The sequence below is a fragment of the Xiphophorus hellerii genome, chromosome 4 (assembly GCF_003331165.1).
Source record: "Xiphophorus hellerii strain 12219 chromosome 4, Xiphophorus_hellerii-4.1, whole genome shotgun sequence".
NCBI lineage: Eukaryota > Metazoa > Chordata > Actinopteri > Cyprinodontiformes > Poeciliidae > Xiphophorus > Xiphophorus hellerii.
This window is the reverse complement of record NC_045675.1, coordinates 2538522-2560227: the sequence shown is the minus strand read 5'-3', so window position 1 is coordinate 2560227 and position 21706 is coordinate 2538522. Positions and strand designations below refer to the sequence as shown.

The 21706-nt window shown below is 34.7% G+C and overlaps 1 protein-coding gene across 1 annotated transcript in view; it reads right to left on the bottom strand.

Annotated features, from left to right (window-relative positions):
* iqgap1 (IQ motif containing GTPase activating protein 1) overlaps window positions 1–21706 on the bottom strand; it is a 58595-nt gene that overhangs the window by 35002 nt on the left and 1887 nt on the right. Inside the window, exon 2 of the mRNA XM_032560900.1 lies at window positions 19931–20033. Coding sequence (XP_032416791.1) covers window positions 19931–20033 — 103 coding nt within the window. The remainder of the gene's footprint in view (window positions 1–19930; window positions 20034–21706) is intronic.

Sequence of the window (21706 nt, the reverse complement as noted above, 5' to 3'; positions counted from 1 at the left end):
TTTTCTGTGCAGAACTTGTTTCCTGCACAATATCTGAGACATATGAAGTTTAATTACTGCAGTAGAAAAGACTTATTTTGATTTTCCACTTTACACTGCAAAAACACAAAATCTTATCTAGTATTTTTGTCTACTTTCTAGTGCAAATATATCAGTACACTTGAAATAAGACAAAACTGAGTTACAAGTAACATTTTAGCAAGATTCAGAAGTTTATTTTAAGTCATTAATTGCTTAATTTTACTTTTAATACAGGAGAAATATCCACCAGTGCAACTACATGTCCACATAGTTGCACTGGTGGATATTTTCATCAATTTGATGAAAACTGGATATTTTCATCAGTTTTAAGGAATTACTGACCTAAAACAAGCTCCTATATCTTGTTGTAAAGTTACTTATAAGTTATTTTTATCTTGTTTTAAGAATACCAACTAATTTTACTAGAAACTAGACCAGAAGTGCTTGTAACATGTTGTGGTTTTGTAGTTTAGCTTAATTTTTCGTCTCTCACAGGAAAACTAGAAAAGGTCGGAGTTTCAGCCAATAGAATGACGGCGTGTCACTGTGACATCACTACGGTACGCTAGTTTTACTAAAAGTGTTCACTCCAGGCGGTCTGGATAAGACAATTCAACTCACTGTCGACAGCTAAACATGTTGGAAAAATATTTTCTTCTTGTAAATGAGTGTAGCATTGAAAACATGCAGTGGAAACACTGATGGACGGAGCGTCACGTTCGGTTTTATTGACGTTTGTTTAGGTTTAGTTGAAGAATCAGACTTTTATGGTGACAATGTCCACAACTGTAGCAAAATTGCATACTTATATATTGTGTTATACAACAGAGTGTCTTCAGTCAGAGGCTTCTTCAGAACCACTGTAACACAGACTGCTACAGGAGATCCTTCCTGCCCACAGCATCAGTAGCTACAATAACTATCTAGAGGAAGTTGGATAATACAAACACTGAGTTAATCCCTGAGGGAAATTAAGTATTTTTACATTTCAAATCTTATTTGAAATTTTGAAATTAAAACTATTGTTTGCAAAAATGATAAAAATGCAAATAATGATTAAGATCATTTAAAAATTACAATAAAATCTATTTTTATCATCATCATAAATAATAAAACTAGAATTGCACATAATAAATAGAAGTTTTTTTTATTACAAATGAATAGAAAAATAAAAAATAAAATCTACATTTACACACAATAGATTTTTACAATTTGAGCCGAAACCTCAGCTCTCACTGGGAAAGCTGGATTTCCATGAGGAATTTCCCAGTGCCAGAGCGGATTTAGTGAAGTCCCATTAAAAAAAAAAGAAAGAAAAACAGCATCTCCTTTAATCTGCTGAGAAAACACTCCCACTCCCCTACAGCCTCAGCGGCAGCAGGGTTACCTGTGTCCTGGGAAAGATTCCTCTGCTCCTTCAGACCAGCCTCCCTCTGCATGCACACACACGCATCTCTGTTGCAAGAACAAAAAGGTGCTTCTGAAGGTTTTACTCATTAGCTTCATCTTAAGAACCGTTTTAAACAAAAACCACACCCCAAACTAACCAACAACTCTGAGCTGCTTTTAATCTGCCTTTATCAGGACATGAAGGCCCCAGAGGCCCTTTAACTTCCAAAGGACTTCAATGATTAATTGTAATAAATCGATTACTGAAGTAATTGTCAAGTAATTTAGTAATCGATTAATCGTTAACAAGAGTAGGCCATTTTCTGAGAGAACACACTCAAAGCAGTAATTGAGCATAAACTATACAAAAATATAAACATTTAGCATTTAAGGTAAATTAAAACCGTTTGTCAGTAAATATGTTCAACCCAGAACTCCTGAAGTCACTTTTAGTTTCATTTAAAAATCTGTATTAATAATAATAATTTCCTACTAAACACATTTCTTTATCTGCCATGCTAACTAGCCTTCGCATTCATCACAGGTTATGCTGTCAGGAGGCAGCTGCATCGTTAGGAGTGGTGATTGACAGCGCTAAGGCCCGCCTCCTGGCTCTGATTGGTTGTTTCTAGTTAGCACTGCGAGAAAGCAGAGCGGATCATTTTTTTCCCGGATTATCCGTCTCAAATTGTACTGCCACAACATAGAGGTAGTTTCAACAAATGCATAAAAAATATTTAGATACTGCAGCTTTAAAGCAGCTGTACAAACTGTGTCTCATTTTCAACGTAGAGCCTCAATTTCAGAGTTTCCCAACACTTGGGTTTTCCTGAAGTCTCTTGGTCTGCAAACAAATGTAAGGGCGAGCGGCTAACACCAGCTGAAACAACTTCCCTCTCAGGAAGTCGTGACATGGGGGCTTTCAGACAGGCCTGCCATTGAGGCCGGGGCGACCGAGCCGTGGCGCGGGGCCGGGGCCCTTCTCTCAGGAACAAGCCCCCATTTTCACTCTCTGCTGGCGCAGAGAAAGGCTCCATAAAGACTCCTAAGTAATGACTCTCTTTATCAAAGCTCCACACTCCTTCCAGCCAAGCACAAACACGGTCACACCCTCCACTTAACCGGCAAGATCTGCAGCTATGAATGGGATTTCAGAATGCCTTTCTGAAAACAGCACAGGAAACAAATGTACAGTTGTGTTCTTGACTCCAACAAGCATGTCTGCAATTCAAAATAAAGCCACAGATATGAAAGCAACGACTGGAATCCTAATCATCACTCAAAACATGAAGGTGTAGCAGTCTAAAGGTTACTGCTCCAACTCATTCCACACATTTTAAAGCTCTGAGGTTTACAAAGAAAGAAATATGTGCTTTATCTCTGATGCCATCAGAAGGTTGAAGGTATTTCTGAACTTAAAATAGTAAAATATGGCTTTAAGATCATAATTACATCAAAAAAATGTAAATAAAATGTCATGAAAACTATTGATTGAAATTAGTTCTAATAGATTAACCAATAATATACCCTTTTTGTGCTGTAGCTTGGCCGCCATCCAGCAGAGGGCACCGCTGGTCGGAAGCCTATTTCAAACAAGATGGTGGAGGATGCGTCCGTTTACAGGAGAGAAACGGTCCAAAAATGCTCCGTATGCGGTTCCGTTCAGAAATATAAAAACTTAAAAAGATCCTTTAGTTATCGCTTTGATAAGACGATGACGTAAAGACAGAAATACGGAGAGAATAATGTCGAAAAATTGTAACATGATCGACAATAGACATGATATGCCAATAAGGACGGTTGATTCTGAGGATTTCCATGAGTTTATAAATACATCTAAGTTTAATAATATCAAAAAATCCCCACAATTTTCTGGTATTTAATGCAGTTGATTTTTTTTTAAGTGTGTTCTTTTTTAAATGTGACATATTATGAAAAAATAGCCCTTCATTTTATGGAAAGACTACATTATGGAAAGCATTAGGGCCATTGTACACAGAAAAAAAAGAATAAATTTTCTAGAAAAAGTAAAACATTTTCTAGAAAACTCAAAAAATTCTGAGATATTCTCAAAATTTTAGTTTTTTTCTAGTAAAATTTCAGCTTTTTACACCAAAATTTAATTGCCTTTTTTATAGAAAAATTCTTTGATTAATCTTAAAATTTCTGAGTTTTTCTTTCAAGCAAATATTTGACTTCAAACTCAGAAATTTCCAAGTTTTTGCCTAGAAAATTTCTGAAATTAATCTAAAGATTTCTAGGTTTTTGGTGTAAATTTAAAGAGAGTCTAACCCCACAATACGAGAGAAAATGTAAGTTTTTAGGAATCAATTAATCAAATTTAATTAAGAGCTAATGTAGAAAACTATTATTTTCTCAGATAGAAAATATTCTGGAAATAATTGTGAAATAAACTGACACATTTCTGTGAATCCTAGAAGAAAATAGCGCATACATATTGCAGCATAAGGGAAATGTAGAACATGCTTCCAGATTGCTGTTAGGAAGCTGTAATCCAACCAGAGGTCAGAGGTCAATCTCATAGGAAGAGGTCTTCTGCTGACCATCATCTCTACAGGAAGACGCTCTGACTTCTTGTCAGGAAACTGACACGCTGTAGCCAAGTCCAAAATAAAGATGTTACATAAACTCTTTATTCAGACACAAAATAAATTCAAACAAATGACACAAAAATAAAAGAAATTTTCCTCCACAAAGATGAGAAAGATGTTACATAAACATGAACTTTTTGTGTGTCCTAAGTTTCAGTGAGAGAACAGCTTCCTGCTTCAGTCACAGAGTGAACAGATAATTATGGCCAAGCTAACAGACCACAAGCCGTTTCTGTATGACTGTAAAGTATTGTTGTCCTGCTAAAGGGAGCGGCCCAAAAGGTTTGACTCACTGATTAAATAAAAAAATAAAAAAGTCTACACCATGCTTAAATAAGCAGTAAAAAAAAAGACAACATCTTGTATCTTTTTCTTAAAGATGAACAGAGATTTTTATAGATATGATGCAACAGTTTTCAAAAAAAGACTGCCAACATGTAGGAAACATTTTGAAACTGTTGCACCAGAAAACATTTGCTTATTCACACAATTTAAGTTTATGTTGGGCATTTAGACGTTTATCAGAAACTCCTGCTTCCAGTAGGGCAAAGTAAAAACCAGAAAACCAAAAGAACATTCAAGATAATATCCAATACTGACGTTTCTGCACAATGTTTCTCACAGGATGGAGATTTATTTGCAGCACATTTACCATTTACCAAAATAAGTGGATATAAAAAATTAGAAACAAACCAAATCTGTATCACATTTTCTCAACTCTAAACTACATGAACTTTGCTAAAATGTTGACAATAGATTCAAAAATGTCAAAATAACAGGAAGTTAAGTCTAAAGGTCGGTCATGGATCAGATAAATTATTATTAGAAGAATGAACTCCAACTAAACTGACAGTAAAAACTGATCATTTACATTTTTTAAAGGTTTGAAGCTCATTTCAAATACTTTGAATTATGAGAGATTTAAAGGAGCAGTGTTATGTAAAAATAGACTTTATCTTTACACAATACTGCCCTGTTAACGAGGAGACGCAAAAGCAAATGAGGTGGATTAGCAGTGTTTGTTATCCTGGATATGCTTACTATGACATATTGAGCTATTAACATGACAGTCATGAGAGTCTTATAATAACAATCTTCAGTCAGAGGCCTCTTCAGATTCGTTGCAAGACTGACTGCTACTGCATCACCATGCATCAGTCTCTGAAGATACTTTGATGATATGAGTTAAGACCGCCATTTATTCATGGATAGACAATAAAAAACCAACAGTTTTAGGTGCAGAGAAGGTTTTACCTTAATATATGTGCATTACGGGACTTCTTCAACAGTTTGCCAACTAACTGCCTCAAACCGTTTCTTCTAAACAAATGCAAAGCGGCGCTAGCTCTAACCTGGGAAACCCCTCCGATTTACATGCAGATACGAACACACGCATCACAAAGGGAAACACACAATAACTCTGGACAAACAGATAAATCTTTACTGCATGTTGAGTAAAGAAAGGCGGAAGTGCGATCACTGAATAGCTGGAAAGGCTAATTACATGTGGCGGCGCAGACATCCTTCTCCTGCTTTTCTCACTTCCTTCTACCTTTATTTTCAACCCAGATTAAATCGACTGACTTTACCAAAGCCTGAATAAAACAGTGGGAGAAAAGTGAAAGAATGAGAGCCAAGTTGTCCATTACATGCTTTACTGGAACACTGGAATCTGACCTTATTCTGTCCGCTGAGCCTCCAGCAGCAGCTGGACTCACTGCAGCCTCCCGGTTTAAAGTCCTAACGATGGTGGGCGAACTGGAAAAACCAAGACATGTTCTCTGCACAGCCTCACACATTCCCAGACTGAAACCTGAGACATTATCCAGCTGTTTTAATGGCCTCCATTAACAGAGAATGGCTCAAAACTTGAAAAAATAAGTCATTTTTAGTTTCTGCATTCAGTTTGTTCCCCCAAAAACATCCTGAAAATTCAAAATAAAGATTAAAACCAGCTTCTGCTTAGATTGGGTAAAAAGCTTTTATTCTGAAAAACTGCTGCATGCCTGCACCTTTTAGCCAATATTAGTGCAGTCATTGCAGTTTTTAGCTAAATGTAATCAAAGAAAACAGAAACAATGTTAATAAAAACAGATCATTTGTCTCATTGATAAAAAAATTTTTTTAAGATTTTATTTCTCTATAAAAAATCGCACTCTTAATGCAAGATTTTTAAATTATGGGGCCAAACAAAATTATCTGTTTATCTGTTTTCCCACCATCAGCACATTTAGCAGCGTGTACACGAGGTTGAATGGCAGCCCTAAGACCCTCCTCCTGGCTCTGATTGGCTGTTTTTGACCAGAATCGGTGCATTTTTGTCTCATAACACGAAGGCAGTTTTAATGAATATGGGAAAAATATTTTTGTAAAAGTTACATAAAGGATTCACATGAAAACGACATTTTTAACCTTCTCCAAAGTAAAAAAAAAAAAAAAAAAGCCTCAGAGTTTAGAAGTAGCTAGAAACCTGGAGAGGTAAAAGGTCCAAACAGAGACTGAGTGTTGCTGCTCTGAAAGGTGAATAGTTTCATGTTTCACCGGCGGCCAGGTGAGATCCAGGTAAGAGGCGGGAGGGACGGCTCCTGATCCGTCTCCTTTCATTTCCTTTTGTCCTTCTCTCTCTCTGTCCCGCTTGCCGCCAGCCCGGCTGACTCAGACATGTTTTCCCAGAGGCGTCCCCGTTTCCACGGAAACAACCTTTACAGAGGATTACACAAAAACCACTAAGAGCAGCGTTTTACAGCGAACGAGCTCGTTTACGAGGCAGATTAGCAGGCAGACAAAGGTCAAGGTCACAGTAAACTGACACAAACACGAACGAGTTTTAAACATTTCAACAAATCTTGTTTCTTTTTTTTTTGCGTTGTTTGAACTCCTGTAGCAAACCGATAAACTGAAACAACTTGAGATGGTTGACTGATTTTTCCTCTTTTTCAAGATGAAAAAAGTTCTTATAATCTGGATTGAAATCACTGGGAGAAACCAGATTAAGAATATTTTATTTCATGCTGATCTAGTTTTAGATTTAAACAGTTCCAGGGTTGGATATATATCCAATATGCGGCTCTTTGCCCGGGGTGCCTGTGTGTCTGGGGGCAGCAGTAGCACATCAAAAAGAATCAAACCTGCTTCTGTTTATCTGCCAAAGCCATTATGGGATCTGAGATCCCAGTTCAGTGACAAATCAAAGTGATATTTCACCATTTTTTAGGAATATTAACTGTGGAATCACTTGGACTCATCAAATCTGAACTGCACTAGAGAAAACTCTAACACACAATCTGATATTTGGAAAATTTATGACAAAAAACTGAAGGAATCTGCAAAAATCTGCATCGATGGCGACGCCTGAAACCTTAAATGTTAAAGTTCTGTTTGAAAACAGCTAATCCGGATTAAAAGAGATTAGCAAAGCAAACATAAAGGTAAAGTTACATCAGAATAATGAAGGTCTGCTCAGTAAACGGCCTGTTTTTTTCACTGTGCGTTTCAATTTAAATGTGCAAATCTTTCTTCTCATCTCGAGTCTTTGAGGCTCTTTAGATTTTTTTCCACTAAAAAGTGTGATTACAGTTATACCAGTTAGCAATAAATCAATTAATCACATGACAATTTCATTTGCATAATTTCTTTTTCTCTCTTTCTACCAAAAACTGAATGATGAAAGTTTTCAGTCTGGTGCTTCTTTAGCCTTTTTTGAAGGATAATTTTGTTTACAGAGACTTCATAATGGATTTTATTTAGTTGTTTGTTTATTTATTTTGTATATTTAAAATGTCTTCTGGTTCCAGTATTAAATGCTCACTAGAATTTAAAATGTATTGATTTTAGAGAATGTGTTTTTGCCTTATACTACCTGAAAATGTTCTGAAATCAACCATAATATTATTTATTGCAATAATTTCTTCAGGGAAATGAACGGAGAGGGAAAAACAACAATTATTAAAAAGTTTCAAGATTTTTGGTCAGTTCAGACGGACTTTTCTGAGTGAACGGGGTCAGAGGTTATCGCCCTCTGAAGGTTTTCAACACGTCAGTCTTGAGCCATTGTTCCCCATCGCACCAACACAATGTCGGCTTACATAATCTCCCCTGCAGCGGCAGCAACGCAGCGGCAGGAGGTTTGAGACTTTTTCAAAAACAGGAAATTACAGGCAAACAGCCAGAGCTTCAGGAGGAACTGGGCCGGTCAGGCAGCGAACAGAAAAACTCGGAATGTTTCTGAAATAAAAGCCTCCGTTTAGAGGCGGATTCACTTCAAATCCTCTTATCTGTGTTTTCAGAGAGGATGAGTGTCATAACAAACACTTCAACATGCATGACGGATTAAAGATTAAACATTCTGTGGCCAGAGATGAATCATCTGCTTATGCAGGAAGTCTTTCCAGAAGAACACAGACAGATTTGATTGACGTGAAGAAAACTGATTTTTATAGGATTGGGCGACATGGCTTACAAATAAAATCAAGATTTTTAAAACCAGATCCATTATAAGTTGATTTTTTTCTAACAGGCATTTCAAATGACAAAAAGTATTTTCAAACAGTGACTAATTTCAATCATCCCTTCTGTTCGTTATACGGCAGAAAATTACTATAAAGAATTACAGTATTTTATTCTCTTTAAGAGAATCAAGATGAAATTTTACCAGAAGAAAACATCTTGAAAATTGAGGAAAAAAAACTCTTATAAAAACGTTTTTATTTCAATCATTCTGTTGATTATATAACAGGAAAATATTACAAAAAATATTTCTTCTCATCTCAAATAATAAAAAATATCTGAAGTTTTCTGAACCTATAAGACAAATTTGTTTTTCCAGATTTAGTTTCTATTGTTAATAGAAATTTGTGAATAAAATTTTTGAATGATAATTTTGTTTATTTTGCTCCTTACTTCACTCTATTTATTGTTTTGTTTATTTATTTTGGATATTTAAAACGTCTTCCAGCTGCAGTGTTAAATGTTCACTAGAATTTAAAGTTTATTCATTTTTGAGAATGTGTTCTTGCATTATATTACTTAAAAATTGTTTCAAAACAACAATATTATCATCTTATCGCAATAACTTCTGGACAATTTATCGTCCAGCAACATTTGTTATGACAGACCTAATCATTTCTTACTCCAGATGGTAAAAATAGCAAAATAAATTAAAAATATTATAATTTTTTTACGTCAGGTTAGATTACAACTGCAGTTGCATCCCTGACACCTGTTGATGTTTTCGCACCGTAACGTCACCATCAGGACATTCATGATATTTACTCAGCTGTTTTACTTTCAGTGCAAATTCTTCTCATTATTCAGTGACGGCTCATGTTAAACATCCCAACAAGAAAAGGGAATATTTGTAAAAAAATGTAAATGTTAGCATAAAAAGCAGGTTGTCGTCGTGATGCAGAACCAAAATTATTAACAGCAACAATAAAAAACTTAATATTTCAGCAGGAAGGGTAAACCTTTAGTATTTTAATGTCGTCATCACGACTTTAATAAACTTTCTGCTCTGGAACAATAAAGCTAAAATAAGTAACGACCCGCCAGAATAAAAGCTTAAGGTCAAAGTCGTCTGAACAGAGTGGGGGGTGGAAAGTTCATGGCAGGAGAGTAAATATAGACGCAGTTAAATTCAGTTTTATAACAATAAGCACAGATCTAACAGGAAATGACATCAAAAACACTCACATCAATTTACAGCAGGAACTGGAGAAAAATGTGAGTCATATTTAAAATTTTGTTTAATCAAGTAAGCTACCAAATATAGAAAAATCCAATAACATTTGATTTTATGAATTAATTCTGACTTTAAATTGCTTCATATAAGTGCAGCAAACAAAAGTTTTGTTTTGCATTTATGGCAGATCTTATAATTTATTAGATACTATGATATACATCTCATAAATTTAAATAATTTAACTTTTAATCTTTGTTATGATATTTATAGGCATGTCATGAAAACAAATTTTGGCGGACAATAAATTGTCTGGAAGTTATTGCGATAAACAATAATATAGTTGTTTTGACACTGTTTTCAGGTAATATAATGATAATGGCATAACAATAATAATGCATTGGCAAAGATCAATAAACATTTAACACTGAAGCTGGAAGACATTTTAAATATTCTAAAATTAACAACATATAAAGTGAATTATGAATCTCTGTAAACAAAATTATACTTCAAAAAAAAGTGTTGAGACAAAAAAGCACCAGACTCATGCAAATGGAAATTATTGAGTTTGTTTTAATTTATCATATAATTGATTTACAACAGGCCTAGAGATATATCATGTACTCTTGGTATAAAATAAAGTAAAAGACTATTTTCATGTCAGATTGTTCTTTAAAAAGTTTTAAAAAGGCCAATAAAACAAGGCAAAACGGCTCAAACTGAAACTAAAAATAGCAATAAAACTATTAAAAATTTAGAAAAATTTCCCCCTGAAAAGAAAATTTTAATTCCTGGATTATATTATATAGTTTATATATATATTTATTATATATATTATATAATAACCATCTGCTCTGAGAAGACAAATCATTCCAGGGCCGCACAAAATCAGTCCAGGGGCCGCAAATGGCCTGCGGGCCGCAGTTTGAGCCCCAATGCTCTGGAGGATATAGAGATATTTACCAACTGAGATTTTGAAAAGCAAATATTCAAGAACAGAAAGGCTGAAATCTCAAAAGAACAAAATATAAAACATTTTTACCATCCACATGATGCGTTCACTGCTCAGGGAAAAACTAGATTTTTGAGTTTCCAACCAAGATCAAGCTTAAAATCTTAATTTCAGACTCAGAGGTTTTTGGAAGCTGACTCAGGATTTGGTTTAATTTAAGGGAAATCTCACACCTTAAACTTTGAATCAAGCTGCTTGATTATTCTAAATAAGTAACATTTTCATGTAATTTTGTCAAACTTTTCCCTTTTACATTATTCTTTCTTCCTTTACTTAAATGCTTTGAATGCTTCCTTGCTGTATCTGCAGTTTTTCCTTTTCTCTGTTTGTTGAAGCTCAAATTTCAGACTCAGCTGATTTGGAAAGAACAACATATTTTGCCAAACTTGTCGAATTACCATCTTTAAAAACAATTTGTTTCAATCCTAGTTTCTCCTTTCAAACGACAGATAACTGGACTTAACTGCACATTCTGACATTTTGTTTAACTACTTCATGTGGAAATGCTTGAAAAGTTTCAGGTCAGTTACGTGAGGAAAACTTCTCTAAACTTATTTCATATCTTTTAAAAGAAGAAGTTGCATATTTTCTAGTAGATTTTACTCTTTTAGCCGCTCCAAAGCTGCTGCATGCCGAGTTGTTTTGTTAGTGGTGGATGAGGTAGCAAAAAAATAATAAACCCTGATGATCTAATCTTCTGTAAATGCAGAGGCAGAGCTGGATCAACTACAACCAGAGGAGAATAACTAAAAGCAGCAGCACAGGATGTCCAGAAATAACTGACTATAAACTCACATGGAAATATAAATCTGCACCAAAAAACCTGGAAACATCCGTTACATATCTTCATAAAAACCCCACAACCTCTGTTTATTTTTATATATTCACATTTTCCTGTGAATAGCCAGAAACACGAGGAAATCATGTAAATGCAACTAGAGGTTGCTTTGGTGACAACGATGCAGAGGGACGGCTGTTGGCGTCATACACGGATCGATAAACACCAGATTTCTGAAAACTCGCACAACTGCATTCCCAGGAAGACTGGGCGTGTGAGGAAAAAATGAAAGCAAGAGTAAAGAACATTTATATTTAGACCTTTAGCAGGAAAGGCATCCAAAACAACTGGCAGGTTTCAGTAGTGAGAAAACCTTTGCTTTCATGTTAGCTTGATTCAAATTTACTGAAATGAAAAGTGTACAAGGGGAACAGGTTCGGAAATAATTAGTTTACTCCTAAAGACGTGTTAAGAGTTTAACTGGTGTGCAGTTATGACAATTATGAAATTGCTTGGAAGAATAAGTAGGATTTTGGATCTCCATAGTCAGCATTAATGGCCTCAGTTAAAAACCATAAAATTATCAGAATTACAAGCAATGAAAAAGGAAGTTTGACTAATTTTCTTGCTCACAGCATCAATATTTGAGGAACGTTACAAAACAGAAAAAATACAGATTTAATACGGACTGTTTGGAGAAATACGCTTTATGTTTTACACAAAAAAAAGACTAAAATATTTGAGTTAAAGAGATTTTGTATCCATTTATCCAAGTAGAAGTGATGCAGATCATCACCAATGAGGGATCTGTTCTCAGATTTTACATTTTTTAAACTTACAGTTAAAACATCCTTAAAATCTCCCCAAAACCAATCCCAAAATCCAATATGGCTGCCGCAGGTACCACACTGCAAAAAACACAAAATCCTACCAAGTATTTTTCATCTATTTTCTATTGCAAATATTTTATTACACTTGAAATAAGACAAAACTATCTTAGAAGTAACTTTTCAGACATGTGAACTTGTTTTAATTCCTTAATATTGATGAAAAACTAAAAGTTCCTCTGGCAGATTATTTCACTTATAACGACATTTTTCCAATATTTTTTGTGAAAATATTGGAAACTAGTAGTTTGTCACCAATATTAAGGAATTATTGACTTATATCAAGCTAATGTTTCCTGCTGAAAAGTTACTTGTAAATTAGTTTTGTCTCATTTCAAGTATAAAATATTTGCAGAAATACTGTTTTGCATATTTTCTGTTACTTGAAATGTGAAAGCAAAATCTTGTGAAATAGTTTTGGTCTAATTTCTAATGCAAATGTCTTTGTACACTTGAAATAAGAAAAAAATAAACACTTTTTAGCAAGAAATAAGACAATAATTCATTAATATTCAGTAAAAAGTTTGAGTTATAAGTAAAAATCTGGCCATAGAACTGGAATGTTTTAATTACTATTAAGGAATTATTGTTTTATATCTTGCTTAAAAGTTACTTTTAAGTTAGTTTTGTCTTATTTGCACTAGAAAATAGAGCAAAATACTACAGAATCAGGAATCCACATATTAATATGACTATAAAAACAAGAGCTGACTTGTTTAGTCATAAATATAAACCTTTTAGATTTTAAATTTGAATCCATTAACTACAGAATCTTTCCTTTAACCACCTAATCGACCCCAGCTGCGCTCACGTTTTGTTTCTCATTTGAAAAGTCAACAGACATGAAAATATCAGCGATCATTTAAATAAAGGTGTGATAAATAAAGTGACTCGAGCCGCTCTCCGTTTCTGTTCGCAGGAAGGTAATATGAAAATAAAACGATAACACGGTTTGCATCTGTGAGCTGCGGCGAGCGACCCGATCCATGACGATACTCCGACAGCCGTGTGAACGAGCTGCAGGGCATTCCTGCAGGCGCGGCTCAGGCCCGCCGCATGCATTCCCATCGTTCCACACACATCAACACACCGTCTCACCTGCTCACCGCATGGGTCTGGGTTTACCTGAAACTCTACCTGACGGAAAACCCCAACAGTCTGGGAGGCTCCTGACGAAAACACACCGACTGGGCTTCAATAAAACACACAAAACCTGCAATTTATCCAGTAAGCCACAGCAGAACATCAACCTTTTGTATTCCTCTCATCAAAACTGTTTAAAAACAGCGAAAAGGAGAATATTTCCCAACTGCTTCAGGTATCAAACTGTAAAAAATAACTAAATCTTACCAAGTATTTTTGGTCTAGTTTCTAATGTAAATAACTCAGTACACCTGAAATAAGACAAAATAACTTGAAAGTAACTTTACAGCAAGAAACAGGACAATAACTCCTTAATGTTGATGAAAAAGTACTAATTAGAAGTTAAATAATCTGCCAGCAGAACCAGTACATTTCACCAATATTAAGAAATTATTGACTTAAACAAGCACCAACATCTTTATGAAAAGTTACTATTAGTTTTATTTTAATGAAATATTTGCACAAAAACTAGACCAAAAATACTTTATTTGCAAAACCACTAAATATTGTAAAGTTTTTTTGTTTAGTTTCTAGTGCAAGTATTTCACTAGAAACTACAAGTAATTATTCAGCAATAAATAGGAGCTGGTTTTAAGTCAATAACTCTACAAAACTGAAGTTCCACTGGCAGATTTCAATTACAACTAGACATTTTTCATCAATATTAAGTAAATATTATCATACACATATTTCTTAAAAGTTACTTGGAAGTGAACACTTTGTCTACTTTCAGGTGTACTAAGATATTTGCAGTAGAAACTAGAGCAAAAAACACTTGGCAGGATTTTGTGTTTTTGCAGTGCAGGAAACAAAAAATATGCAAACAAAGACTATTTTACTACATCAAACTATGATACAAAATGTTGCTGCCTGTGGCATAAACTGCGTGTGGCTCATGAAAAACCTCTGTGCTGAAAACTACCACATGGAAATGATCAGAGGCGACGACCGCCGTGAGTCAGCAAAGCAAAAACACAACCGGGTCCCAACTTTCCTGTTTCACTTAAGCTGCAGAGCAACAAAGAGGAAAGTCCAACACAGGAAGTTTTAATCCCCAGAACCAGAACCAAACGAGGAGAAGCAGCTTTCAGCATCTATGCACCACAAATTTGGAACAAACTTCCAGAAAACTGTAAAACAGCTGAAACACTGACTTCTTTTAAATCTCGACTAAAAACCCACCTGTTTAGGATTGTATTTGAAATGTAATCAATTACAAATTTATTGATGGAACTTGACTTAATGATTGATTCTATATTGCATTGTGATTCTGTTTGTAATGATGTAAAGCACTTTGAAATGCCTTGCTGCTGAAATGTGCTATACAAATAAAATTTGATTGATTGATTGATTGATTGATTGATTAATCAGCATGTGAAAAGTTCTAAATCCTCCACAAATACACAAAAATCCTTAAAAAAAAAAAAAAACGCCTAAAACTGCTCTAATCTTTCAAATATACCTTAACATTATGAATTAACCATCATTTATGATTTATGGTGATAAATTTTCATTTATTGTTGTCATAATAAATTCCAACCAATTATGTTTAAAACTCCAAAAGCTGTTCTTACTGTCAGGATTCATATTTGACCTTTTTCTGCACAACGAGTTCAGAAGAAGCATCAATAAATTTGAAAATAAAGTTACCATGTGCAAATTCGTGATACAAATCATAATTCTGGAGAAGAAGCGCTTTACAAACGGAAATGTTTTTCAGGAGCACTGATTGTGTTTGTTGGGGTTTACCTGCTGCGACACACTGCAAAAACACAAACTCTTACAAAGTATTCTGTCTAATTTCTAGTGCAAATATCTCAGTACGCTTAAATTAAGACAAACCTAAGACATTTGCACTGCAAACTACACTAAAAATTGGTATAGTAATATTTAGTGTTTTGCAGTGAAGAACCTCGGACACTAATACGGGTTTGTTCAATAAAAACAGAAGTGCAGACGTAATTCCTTCCCTTTGTGCACTTCCACATTTTCATCTGCAGGAAACGCCATCACAACGATTTCTCAAAGAAAATAAAAAAACGTGAACTGAGCAGCTGTGGAGGTTTATGTTTTAAATCCTGAAGTTGAGATATTTCTACCACCTGCAGCAGCAAACGGAGCACAGAAATAAATCTCAGAGATCACACTGCTGCGCCAAATGTGATTTTTTCTATTCCTACTTTGGTCAGGAAATGGCCCAATTTACACAAAGAATGAAGATGGAGTTATGATAATTTCCCTTGGAGTTCCTGCAGAAAAAAGACGACAGGCTTCAGCCGGAGGGAAACCGGAAAACCAGATCAACCGAATCATCCAGGGATTTCCTGAACGTCGCAGATGAACGATAACAGACCAGCAGGCGACGGATCCGCCATTTCTTTTTCTTCAACACACTTTGCAACAGCAGCCTTCAGCTTGCACCGGAACCTGTCGCCACGGCAACCTCAGGTTTCTGTGGCAACAGAGTGTGTGTTCGAAGGGGGGGGGGGGTATACCAAAAGAATCAGCAAGGACTGAGTCACTTCCTGTCTCGAACAATCCTTCCTCTTTTGAACCTGCCGATATTTTTTCAAGTGCGTCTGCTGACTGAGCCGCCGGGACGCAGAACCGACCGCGCCTACTTCATCACTCACTGCTGGCCCTGTTTAACATCAGGCTGGTACTAAATACATGAAATATAATTTAAAGGCAACATTTCAAGATATCTGCTGAACCGTAACATTAAATTCTCGGAGAGGAATGTGAGAAAATGTTCAGGAAACTAAGAAGAAATTGGGCATAATTTCAGGCTGATGGGTCAAATACACTGCAAAAACTAAATCTTACCAACTATGTTGGGTCTAATTTTAGTGCAAATATCTTAAGCAAGATACAGAAGCTGGTTTTAAGTGAATAATTCCTTAATGTTGATGAAAAGGTTCTTGTTCCGCTTGCAGATTTAATTTATAATATGTAAAAATATGCTGTTATAAGTTAAATAATCTGCCAGCAGAACTAGAACTTTTTCAGTGACATTAAGGAATCATTGACATAAAAAAAGCTTCTATATCTTGAGTTACTTGTAAGTTCATTTTGTCTAATTTAAAGCATTAAGATGCTACAAATCAGACTAAAGATACTTGGTAATTTGGTGTTTTGTGTTCTTGCAGTGATGAGTGGGACTTTTATTGAGAAGTAATTTGATTATTTTTATTCTCCAATAAAAAAAAAACTACAAAACAAAAGAGACGAAATTGAAAAGGTTGTTTCAATTTTGAGCCATCAAATAAAAAAGCTCCTGCAGTCGTTTCCAAACGTTAAACAGATAAACTAACAATTTTAATTTCCTTAAATCCGATGTACAACAGCGCCACCAACATAAGAAGATCTAGTTCAATCACTTTGTCTCAGTTCTGTTTTCACCACTAAGCAACCAACACTGCAAAAAACTAAATCTTACCAAGAAATATACTGTAGTTTTTAGTGCAAATATCTTAGTACACTTGTACTAACATACAAATAACTTTTCATTAAGATTTAGGAGGTGGTTTTAGGTCAATAATTCCTTAATATTGATTTTAAAAAGAAGCATCGATTCCATTTTTCTACGTTAAAGGTCACAATATTTACTCTGCTTTCATTGACTTGTGTCAATAAACTCTGAATTCAGAAAAACAACAGCGGGAGGATCAAACATCCCTGAAAGAGACTTTTCATGCAACACAACAAAAGGTTTTCTGAAATACTGAACAGAAATATGATTAAAACAGAACAGTTTGTTTAAGCTCCTGATTCAAACGCAGTGAAAGAGGAAAACTTTCCCACAGGAAGAACAGAACCGTGGGCTCCGGTTTGACTCCATTAATGCGACTCCAGCAGGTCAGACGTGTAACATTAATGCACTGCAAAAACACAAAAATACAAAATCCTACCAAGTATTTTGGTCTAGTTTCTGGTGCAAATATCGACGGCCGAAATGGTTACGTTTAAAGCACTTCACTTTGATTTAAAATGTATTTTAAATCAAACTTTTTGTGCCTTTTTTAAGTTTATCTGCTCAATAATAAATTTAAATAAGATTTTAGACCAAAACATAAAAAGGTTTTGCAGAATTGCATTTAGTTTCTAACCTTTGAGGCTGATTATTTTCTGAATGCTTTGAGTAAAAGTAAGTTAATATTTGTGATTCTAGTTGCTCCAAATTAATACAGAGTCGTTGTTAATAAATGAGAATCTGTTTTTGTATCTCATATTTATTTCAGATGTTTATTTTTGAGTTTGGGTGCCGCACAAAATCCTCGACAGGGCCCCAAACGGCCCTGGGCCGCACTTTGGACACCCTGATTATAAGTGAAATAATTTGCCAGTGGAACCTGAACTTTTTCATCAATATTAAGGAATTATTTAATTAAACAAGCTCCTGTATCTTGCTGAAAAGGTACTTTTCAACTAATTTTGTCTCATTTCAACTGTACTAAGATTTTTCGCACTAGATAGTAGACAAGAATATTTGGTAAGATTTTGTGTTTTTACAGTGTGGTGTTTGATAACAGACAAAACTATTATATATTCCTTTCATCAAAAGCTAAACCCAGTGTTTAAAAACAGCAGCATTTTCAGGTATCACACTGAAAAACACAAATATTAAGTATTTTTGTTCTCGTTTCTACTGCCAGTATCTCAGTGGACTGGAAAGAAAACAAAAATAAACGTACAAGTAACTTTTCAGCAACGTATAAGAACTTGCTTTAAGTCAATCATTTATTCATATTGATAAAAATGAAGTAGTTTTATGTGAAATAATCTGCCAATCTCTCTGAAAAGTTCATTATAAGTTAGTTTGTCTAACTTATGACTAAGTTAGACAAAACTAACTTAAGTGAAACTAAAATATTTGCACTAAAAACTAGACCAGAAATACTTGCTAGGATTTTGTGTTTTTGCATTTTAAGTACAAAACATGGTGACGTAAATATCTGAGAACTTCCTGCCTGGAAAAAAACTAACATATAACTCCACCTTAATGGCTGAACTAATCAGCCATTAATTCAGAGTTTTTATAATTTACTACAAGGCTTTGTTTCCCTTTGAACAGCCTGAATTCCCTCATTTAAGAAAAAAAAGCTGGCTAGATTAAATATACTTCAGCAAGAATATTTAATCTGTTAAATATGTTAGATTAAATAGTTTCTAAAAAGTTTTCATTTTTGCACAACTGCACAAGTTTCCACTTCACTGAGCTGCACAGAAGAAACCGTGAGACGCAGAATTTAGTGGTGACGCTCTCTATCGCTGCAGCTTCCTGCAGATTTCAAATCTGAAACCAACATTTGATTTTTCCAAATATAGATCAGAAATGTCACACCAAACATCTAATCAGAGGCATTTATCTGAAGTAGAAATCCACAGAAACTGCATGGATTTCCAGTTCACCTCAAGGCCAGCATGAAACTAAAAAAATAATCTGAGACGGACTTTTTATTTTGATATTTTGTGGTAATGCTGTGATAACGATAAAACAATAAAAACTACTTATTGCTTCATTTTAGGTTGCGACTGTGAGTCACAGCAATTACAGCCCCACACACACAAATACTGCTCTTGAAAAACATTCCCATCTGCTTCTTCAAGACACCAATCACATAAAGACGTTTGATTTATATCACTAACATGAAAAACTGCATTTAGTCATATTTTCACATTTATTGATACTTTCATTGAAGAAACAGTAGAAGAAAAATAGTAAAGTTAATCATTTGGACAGTTTGGAGGAGTTTTAAACATTAAATGGAACTCCACCAACCACAATTCAATCAGCAAAATAACCATTTGCAATATGTCTTTTTAGTCCACCAATCGCATAAATATCATTAAACTGCAAATCTTAAATGCATTTAATCATATTTTCACATCTATTGGTTATTAGTTGAACAAATTGTAAAATGACCCATTCAGAGTTTTGGGGCCTTTAAACAATTAATTTGACGTTTTTGTGACAATAAATCAAAATTCTTATCTTAGTAAGAAATTTATCACGATAAATAATAAACGATACAATAAATGTCCAACTCCAATCAACACCAGCAACATTCCCATTTGTAATTTCATTAGGACACAAATAAATGTGATTTTACCACTAAACTGCGTTTCGTAACAGATTCTGATCATATTTTCAAATTTTGTGACAATAAATCAAAACTCTCATCATAGTAACAAATTTATCACGATAAACGATAAACGATCCATGTCTGAAATCTCAATCAACTCCAACTAACCGAGGGAGACTTGAAAACCCAAAACCAACAAACTCCACCAGCCATAAAGTCCACGAAAATGACTTTATGATCAACGGATCATAAAGAAGTCACAGAAAGGCTGGTGGAAAATGAAACCCAGCGGTTCTGGTTCTGGACCGGCCCAGCAGCCTCTCACCTTTTGGCTTCCTCCAGGTGACACAGATATTCGTAGGCCATGTTCTGCTGCCGCTGCTCGTCCATCTCCTCCGCCGTGAGCCGCTCCACGCCATCCAGGACGGCTGCACACAGAACACAGTGTGTGAACCATGCAGGCCAGGGCTGTCCAAAGTGAGGCCCGGGGGCCTTTTGTGGACCCCGGACTCATTTTGTGGGGCCCCCAACTGCAATTCAAAAACGATATTACTTTGCCCCGCAGACGGAAACTTTGTAATGAGGGCAAAAATTGTTACCAATGTCATTTTCCTGCAGAGGAAAATGTAAAGTACAACACAACCAAGTTTCGACAAAATGCAAAATCAAGTTTATCCAGAGACTTTTACTGAAAAGTCGACTTTACTGCAGAAATTTTGTTTACGGAGACCTAATTCATTTTATTTGTTGTTTTATTTATTTGTGAATGTTTAAAATGTCTTTGAGCTCCATTACTCCATTACTATTATTCAATTACCATTATGTTACTTTATTATTATTTATCGCGATAACTTCGGGGACAATTTATCGTCCAGGAAAATGAGTTATGATGACAGGCCTAGAAATGTAAAAACAACAGAAATAACTTCTGGAGGTTTAACTTGAACTTTGATTTTGACCGATTCCCTGCTTTGCTGCAACTAATGATTAGTAATTGATTATTCTAATGATTAGTCAGACCTTTAAAAACTGCCACATTTTTCATTTGAACACCAATTTTCTTTTAAATGCAAAAAACAAATTCATTCATTTGTAGCAAAGGAAAAATCTTCAGTTTAAAAATACTTCCAACAATCAAACAATCTTGATTATTATATAATAATATTAATTTATGGTTAATCTAAAAACAATTAACCAATTAATAATTGGATAGCAAAAGGTGCTTAATAGGAGATTATTTTTTTTACTGAATTTAAACCAAGTGAAGCTAAAACTGCCTGTCAGGAGTTTTAGTGAAACATATTTACAGAAAAATCATTTATTTTTATCTTAAATGCAAAATTTATATATTTATTGTTCAGTTTTGGCTTCATTTCTGCTCAGTTTTTCTTTCAGCAAACGACCATCTTTGACTCGGTGTGCTCCAGTTAACAATTTATCGATTACTAAATTAGTTGACAATTATTTCAATAATCAATTGATCTGATTAAACAAATATTTTTAAAAAGTTTCAGGTTCTTTGATGTTAGCAGTTTTAAATCCAGATAAAGAATTAATTTACTTTTATGCCTCAACTGTCCTGCTTTTAAATATTAAAGTTCAAACAAAAGTTTTAAAAAGTTGCTGCTTGAAAAACACAAAAGTTTGCAACAAGAAATGCAACAGAAACAGCTGAGCTTTGCCAGTCAGCTGGATGAAAGCAGGTTGTCCTTTTACAAGACAAAACCCTTTTTACTCATGTTATTTATTTTGGGTTTTTTCTCCTTTTTGATAATATTGTGTTTTTAGTCAAGGTTATCATCCCAGCCTTCTTTAAATCCAGAAAAACGTTGCATCAAAGTTACATTTTAACCAAAAATATTCATTGTTTTTAGTTTTGTTGCATTCAGTGACCAAGAATAAAAGTCGATTCCTCACAATATCAGGAGAAATCGGAGAAATCGGCCCAGTTCCGGTCTGTGGAGTGAATCTCCAATTAGATCCTGATTATTTAATTTAAACGCAACGATAAGAAGCCAGAGTGGGAAAAAAATGTCTCCGTCCAGGAAGGTGGTTCCTCCAAACATCTTGCACAAGAAACCGACCTCATCCATTAGTCATC